Here is an 8176-nt window from a genome sequence, read left to right on the forward strand (position 1 = left end):
TTAGAGTAGCAGAAATATTATCCCTTTACCCTTAATACACCAGCTCAAACCCGTTACCCATTCCCATATCAATTCCCTAAATTCCTTAGCCTGTTTAGTCTCTTTTTCAAGGCAGAATGGTAGAAGAACATCCTAACCCTACGGAACAAGATATAGCTGTAGACTCAACAATCTTCAGACCTAGAATTCTGGAAGGCCTCCAAGGACATTATGTGCTCTGAGGAAGATGAAGATGAAGAAGAGGGGGTCCCAAAACGCCCCCAGACCCAATTCCCAAGAGGCATGGCGAGGGCAGAACCTGGGTGGTGGCAGGATGGGGATTGGGCGAAAATCATTATAAAAACTGTGGACTTCTGTATTTCGGGAGCACGCTGGGAGTATTCCAGAAAGCCTGGGGACTCATTAAAACCTTTGCATCCTTCTCTTATCTCCTACCTAATTTGGATTGGAGTCTTTTTTTCCTCACAGCCATTTAGGCAACACCTTTCAAAGAAAAAAATATATTTTTGTGAAGTCCCCTTTAAAATCTTCCTCCTTAGCTAAACTACAAAAGAACTCCAATTAGCTATTGAAGACTTGAAAACATGGAGATAATTAAAGGAAGGAAAATAATTTGTTTCTCTGTACTTTAATGAGCCCCACAGTGTGTTTACAGACAAGTTCATCATCCTGAGGTACTGAGAGAAGATTGAAGAAGCAGCTCAAGAAGTCAGAAGCCAAACTCCCAGTCCCTTGAAGCATTGCTGGGCCCCACTGAGGGCAGGCACTGACAAAGCCTCCCCAGGGACTCCTTAGAGCAGATCCTTGCAGGTCAGGAGTGCAGGGAGACAAGGGAAAGTTGCTTGTGGTGGCCTGAGTGGCAGAGGCAGCTGCAAGAGCCAAGGGCACAAAGGCCTGGGTGCCTTTGGACCTTGCAGCTCTGGCTGGTGCCATGTGCACTTGGTCTTCTTCGTTTTGATGCTGAGTCCCTGTGCCCCAGGACATCCCTGACAGAGCCCAGGCTCTTCTCCTGGGGGTCACTGCAGAGCTGAGCAGATCCAGGTTCCCTCCCATTGCTCTGCCAACCCCTTGGGCCTGCTCTGGGCCCTGCAGGTCCTTGCCCTGCTCCCAAGGGTTGTGGAGGTGCTTCATGGTCAGGGCTTGGGCTTTAGAGTTCAGGATGGGGATTAGGCAGAACTTTGGCAGGTTTTTTGTTCTGCTGGTAGTGTCTGGTTCATGATTAGGGGAAGAGCTTTTTGGGCTAGGTCAGGATTAAAGCTTGTGTTTTCATACGAACAGTGCTGGTTTTGGGAATGGGGCTGGCATTGAGTACAAATAAGAGTCTAGAGTTCTGGGTTTGGGCTTTTTCTGCCTTGGAATTAGAGCAGTGGATTCCTTTCAATGGGAGGGGCAGCACTTTTGGGTTGTGTTGAGGTTACAAATAGAGTAAAGGTCCATCAGGAATGTTTGCACAGTCAGTGTTTCACCACCCTCAGCATTATCTGAAGGTGATTTTACCTCATCAAAATCTTTCCTCTCTGTTGGCCAAGCCCCTCTTTCCTTCCCCAATTATCTTATCCCTTTTGTCCCAGTTCCTCCCAACCTCCACAACTCTTCCATCAGGATGAGCTCAACTTTCTGCTGATGCTGTGCAACCTCATGGAATCAAGGAGCCCCTGGGAAACTGAAGAACCTCCTGGAATTACAGGGTCATTGTGACCCTGAGGAAACCCATGGAATTAAGAGGTCACTGTGACACTGCAGGGCCCCCTGGAGCCAAAGGAACCCAGGGACAGTGGGCAACCTCCTGAAATAAAGGGGCCATTGTGACACTGCAGGAACACCTGGAATCAGGAGGCAATTTTGGCACTGCAGGGCCCCCTGAAAACAAAGGAACACAGGGACACTGAGATCTGGTGGAACCAAGGGACCATTTTGACCTGTGGGACCTCATGGAAGAAAAGGAACCCTGAAACCTTTTGGAACCTCATGGAACCAAGGGGCCATTCTGACACTGAGGAACCTCATGGACATCAGAGCCAGCTGATGGTGCTCCCTGCTACTGACCACCTCCCATAGATGCTCCTGTGTGGCCATGGAGGGTGCTCAGAGGGGCCCTGCCTTGTTCCGGAGCTGGAACATGGCTTGGGGGGCTGCTCTTGATTGACCTGTGCAAGTTCACTGAGGGAAAGAGAAGCCCCTTGCAAGAGTTTTCCCTGTCCCTGCTGTGTCCCCTGGGGTTGCAGAGCTCTCTTTGCCACTTCCCAGCAAGATTTAGTACTTTGGGTGACTCCACCCTGGGCAAGATTCTGCTCCAGGGCTCCAGTCACTGCTGACTGGATGGGATGGGCTGTCCCTGCAGATCCTCTGTGCTCTCCTGCACTTCCTCATTTCCTACACACAAGTCCTCACCTGCCATCAGAGCCAGCACAAGCTACAGAGCCCCAGGCAGGTGACCTGGAGATCCTTTGTCATGTCCATTGGCCATCGGCCACCAACACACAGTATCTGAGCCAGCCCTCAGTCCCTGCAGTCCCAGTGGGTCCCTGCCCTCCGCGCACTGTCTCCATGGAGAAACAACAAAGCAACAAGACTTTGCAGAGTCTATTCCTTTCATACACTCAGATTGTGATTCCTCATGTACAAACTATCACAGGTTGGATGTTTCACAAATACATTGCTGCACAAATTTTTATTTAGTGTAAATGCACGCAGAGCAAGATTCCTGATCTTTTGTGGGTCAAAAAAAGAGGTAAAGAGTGAATTATATATGAGATGAAGTAAAAAATTTCAGTTTTAATGACATGAACAGAGGGAAATAAAAGGAAACGCCCACACACACATTATAAACTTTTAGAAGGCAGACTGGGCCCAATCTGTGTTACACAGTGAGTGTTCTACAGATGAAAAGATGCAGTTTTTTGCTCCTGAAATACATTTAGTTCCTCAGGCTATAGATAAGGGGGTTCAGTGCTGGAGGCACCCTCGAGTACAGAACTGAAAGAGCCAGGTCTAGTGATGGGAAATAGATGGAGGGGGGTGTTGTAGTATATGAGGACGGCCAAGTAAATAAAACTGGGCACTTGATGATGATGGTCTAAATTCACCTTTATTCTCTTCATCCAGAATATTACATTGTCTTCACACAGCAGCACTCACACACTGTCTCCATAGAATCTTACATACTAACACTATTCTTAGCTCTATTATCTATATTTACCACTAGCCTTCACATATGATTGGATGTTCACCTCTTATTTACATTCTTTCTCCCATGGTCAGGACTGGCACCTTTTACCAAGATCTCTACGGCCCCTGCTTCTCTATCAGGGGAAAGGCCTTAGGGTGTCTAGATCAAAATCCTCTTCCTCTACATTCCTCAAAAGCTGCATGGCGGACCCACCGCCTACCCCGACAGGTGGGCTTCAAGTAGATAAATGTGGCAGTGCTGATAAACAGGGAGATTACGGCCAGGTGAGGGAGGCACGTGGAAAAGGCTTTGTGCCATCCCTGCTCAGAAGGGATCCTCAGCACAGCCCTGAAGATCTGCACATAGGAGAAAACAATGAAAATGAAACAACCAAAACCTAAGGAACAGCTTAATATAAGGAACCCAATTTCCCTATGGAAGTCTGAGTGTGAACAGGACAGCTTGAGGATATGAGGGATTTCACAGAAGAACTGGCCCAGGGCATTGCCCTGGCACAGGGGCAGGGAAAATGTATTGGCTCTGAGCAGCAGAGAATAGAGAAACCCAGAGGCCCCAGTAACTGCTGCCATGTGGGCACAAGCTCTGCTTCCCAGGAGGGTCCCGTAGTGCAGGGGTTTGCAGATGGCAACGTAGCAGTCAGAGCACATGATGGTGAGGAGGGAAAACTCTGCTGACATGAACAATAAAAAGAAAAAGACCTGTGCAGCACATCCTGTGTAGGAGATGGTTGTGGTGTCCCAGAGGGAGTTGTGCATGGCTTTGGACACAGTGGTGCAGATGCAGCCCAGGTTTGTGAGGGAGAGGTGCAGCAGGAAGAAGTCCCTGGGGGTGTGCAGGTGCTGGTCGCACGCTACGGCGCTGAGGATGAGGCTGTTGCCCAGGAGGGCAGCCAGGGAGATGCCCAGGAAGAGCCAGAAGTGCAGGAGCTGCAGCTCCCACCTGTCTGAGAATGCCAGGAGCAGGAACTGGGCCATGGAGCTGCTGCTGAGCATTTGCTGATTCTTACCATGAGGGCTGTTCAGAAAAGCAAAAGAAAGGGAACAGTTAAGACAGACTTCTCTGAGAAAGCCAATCCACTTTTTACAGGTTTTAATAGAAATTTGTCAAGTGTTGTTAAATCTGCTGCCACAGTGTCAGTTTTGCTTTGCTACAATGGGACATGGAACACTTTTTGGTCTGCTCTGACACTGCCAAAGGATTTCAGAGGTAACCCACCTTTCATGTCTCTATACCCATGACTCAGAAGAGCTGTGGCTGCAGAAAAAAAGTTCAGTCTGAGCTTAGAATAATTTTGCCTGTGTTTTCTATTATTACCATAACACCTGGGAAAGGTTCTTTTCATCTGCAAGAATCCTCATTTTTATGGCCCAGCACACAGTGCCCAGCAGAGCTGCAGGGAAGGGCCCCCAGAGCTGCCTGAACGCTCCCTCCCCCAGGTCTTGGGGGCACTTGTCCCCCATTCCCTGCCCAGGGCTCTGCTGCCTGGAGATGTCCCTGCCAGCAGCTGCTTCCCTGGGCCCAGGGCTGGGCCCTGGCAGTGCTGCCAGAGCCCATCCCAGCGCTGGGGGCTCAGCTCTGCCCTGCAGAGCCCTCCCAGCAGCACAAGGCACTGGTTCATTCTCTTCAAGGTACCCCCTGTGTGTCTGTGCCTCCTGCAAATACCTTCTGGGAAATTTCCTGCTTTGATCTGGAGCTTTGATCAGCCCTCATCCCTGCAGCACACTTTGGAGATCAGAAGGACTCTGCCGTGCTCTGCCCTACCAGTAGTTTCTCCTTGCCCACAGCCCTTCTCCCTGCAGGGCCGTGGCAGCTCCTTCGCCAGGCTGAAAGCTGCCCCTGGCAGGCAGCAGAGTCCCTGCCCCAGCACACACAGCCCTGGGGGGTAGGACACTGCTCTGCCCCACAGCCTTGGGCACCCCTGGCTGCACCCCCACCTTCCCATCCCACAGCCAGCCCTGGCACAGGGAACCTTCTTGCCCTGGGCCTCTGATGGGGCAGCAACAAGTCCTGCTCTGCAGCAACTTCTCCTGCTGCTCCCCAGAAAATCCAGCAGAGCCATCCTGACAGTTTCTGCCAGGGCTGGCATTTGGCAGCTGCAAGAGCCACTGGCAGCAACTCACCTGCACTGCTCTGCAGCCACAGCCTTCCCATGTCAAAGGGCTGCCAAGGTTCCTCCCCTGAGGAGCTCTGCCCTGTCCTCCCAGCCCAGGATCCCTTTCACCTCCTTTTTCCTTCTCCTGTCTGCCCTTGCTGCCTGCAGCTCCTGCCCTGCTCTGCCATAGGGCCACTTCCTCTGCCCTGCAGGGACTGGGAGAGTCCTTCTGAGAGATCCTACAAGCTGTGGGATGTGGCAGCTTTAGGAGATCCCTGCAGGAAGGGAAGTTTAACTTTCCTACAACCAGAGAATTCTTCATTCAGGTCCTGTGAATGTTTCTCCTGTAGTGAGAGCTCAGTCCCCTCCCAGCCCAGGCTGCCTCCCACCTCTCTGCCTTCTCTCCTGTGCCCTGGGTGCTGCCCTGGCAGTGGCCTCATTCCTGCTGGGCTGTGCAGAGGAGCTGCTCACCAGCAGAGGTGTCTCTTTGAAGCTCTTCTTGGTTGCCAGGAGCTCCCTGTGTGCCAGGAGCCCGGCCCAGCAACAGCCCCAGGCATTTCATCACCCTCAGGGGCTTTGGGGATGAGTCCCTGAACATCAGACTCTGAGGGAAGTTTCAGGAACCTCTTGAGAAACCAAAGTGAGATTCAAACTGTAAAGTTTCTTGTAATGTTAATGGGTCCCTCTGAGGAACCCAACGGAGAAAACATCCTGAGGACTGTGTAAGAGCACAAACCTTGAAAATGGGATCACAGGTCACAGAATCACAAAATCACCAAGGTTGGAATTGACCTTCAAGGTCTTATGGTCTAGCTGTAAACCAGCACCACCATAAACCATATCCCAAAGTGCCATATGCAGATGACATCTGAACACTTCCAGAGACTCCACCACCTCCCTCAGCTACTTGATTAAACACCTAAACACTCTCTCAGTGAAAAAAGCATTTTATAATATCTAATCTGAACCTCACCCAAGGCAACTCAAGGTCATTTCCTCTCTTGCTCTCACTAAAGGCTTTGTAGAAGAGACCAACCCCCCTTCCCTACTAAGACCTCCTTTCAGGTCATTGTAGAGAGTGATGAGGTGCTCCCTGAGCCTCCTCTTCTGCAGACTAAAGAACCCCAGTTCCCTCAGCTGTTCCTCATCAGAAAGGTTTTCCAGACCCTTCCCCACATCTGTTCCCTTCTCTGGACACACTCCAGCCCCTCCAGGGTCTTTTTGCACTGAGGAGCCAGAACTGGACAAGCACTGAAGGTGGGGCCTCCCCAGTGCCCAGCACAGAGGGACAATCACTACCCTGGTCCTGCTGGCCACACTGTTCTCCATAAAGGCCAGGGTGCCCTTGGCCTTCTTGCCCCCCTGGGCACACTCTGGCTCATATCCAGTCACTGTCAAGCAGCACTCCCAAGTCCCTTCCTGCTGAGCAGCTCTCAAGCCCCTCTGCCCACAGCCTGGAACAGTCCTGGGGCTTGTTGTGACCCATGTGCAGGCCATGACACTTGGCCTGATTGATGCAGCCTGTGCAGATCCCTCTGCAGAGCCTTCCTGCCCTCCAGCAGATCCACACTCACACCCAACTTCGTGGTATCCACGAATTTCCTGAGGGGGCACTCGATCCCCTCATCCTGATCCCCAATAACGACGTTAAATAGGACCAGCCCCAACCCTGAGCCTTTGAGAACCCCACTAGTGACTGGTCCCACCTGGATTTAGTTCCATGCCCCACCACTCCCTGGGCCATCAGCCAGTTTTTCCCCCAGCAAACAGTTCCCTCGTCCAGGCCATGAGCAGCCAATTTGTGCAGGAGATGCTGTGGGAGATGGGCTCAAAGGTTTTCCTGAAGTCACGACAGACACATCCCCAGCCTTTCCCTCAGCTGCTGAGGGGGTCATTTGTCAGAAAAGGAGACCAGGTTGGTCAGGCAGGGCCAGTCTTTCCCAAACCCACACTGGCTGGGCCTGATCCCCTGGATGTCCTGCCCGTGCCATGGAATGGTGCACTCGGGTGCATCCCATCTGGGTCCAGGGTCTTGTGGGGGTCTCATTGCCAGGGCAGGTCACTGAGCATTTCCTACTGGATTACAGGGGCTTCACTCATCTCCCCATCACCAGCTTCCAGCCCTGGGATCCAGGAATCCTGAGGACAAGTGGTTTTAGTAGTACAGGTTTAGGCAAAGGAGGTGTGAAGTCCCTCAGCCTTTTCCTCCTCCCCTAACACTCTGCTGTCCTCTCCACCCAGAAAGGGATGGAGACTCTTCTGAGCCCTCCTTTTGCTGCCCATGGATTCTGAGACACATTTTTTGCTGTTTTCAAGTGCACATAGGAGAAAACAATGGCCAAATTCTGTTCCAGTTTGTCCTTTTCCCTTTAAATTTTCTTCCTATTTGACCTCACTTCACCCTTGTAGTCCCCCAAGTTTCCTGCCCCTCCTTCCAGAGGTGAAACTCTCTTTTTTTTTCCCTTGAGCTCCAGCCTAAGTTCTCTGTCTAACCAACCCATGATTTTGTCCCCTGGCTTGTCTTAGGGCCCATGGGCACAGCTCCTGGAGCTTTGAGATTTCTTCTGAAAGCACCTCCAGCCTTCCTGGACTACTTTGCTGTCACGTTTTGGGTTACAGGACGGGTTCTAGAAAGGCATTCTGGGGGTTGTGGTTCATAAGGTTCTCTATCCCACACATGCAGTGGAGTGCTTGTTTGGGATTGGTCAAGAAAGTCACATTATGATGTGTTACAATTTGAAACTACTATTTGAGCTTTTGTCTCTCTCAGTAAAAGATCTTTTGCTACACACCACATTGGTGTCTCTCCGGTCCACTGGACCCTTTATTTATTATATTAATCATATTGTAACATATGGTGCCCTGTAACAGGGAAAAATACAGAAAGCGTCAGG

General features: G+C 51.1%; 1 protein-coding gene across 1 annotated transcript; it reads right to left on the minus strand.

The window, feature by feature from the left end:
- Window positions 1-2917: 2917 nt before the first annotated feature.
- LOC114071508 (olfactory receptor 14C36-like) lies at window positions 2918-4182 on the minus strand. The gene is made up of 2 exons (XM_027909343.1): window positions 3399-4182; window positions 2918-3015 (listed from the first exon to the last, which is right to left on the minus strand). Exons 1-2 carry the CDS (start codon window positions 4180-4182, stop codon window positions 2918-2920), a joined length of 882 nt encoding a protein of 293 aa, XP_027765144.1.
- Window positions 4183-8176: the final 3994 nt, after the last annotated feature.

Source organism: Empidonax traillii, unplaced genomic scaffold (assembly GCF_003031625.1).
Source record: "Empidonax traillii isolate 1590-97213 ecotype Southwest subspecies unplaced genomic scaffold, ASM303162v1 scaffold2072:size39945, whole genome shotgun sequence".
NCBI classification, from domain to species: domain Eukaryota; kingdom Metazoa; phylum Chordata; class Aves; order Passeriformes; family Tyrannidae; genus Empidonax; species Empidonax traillii.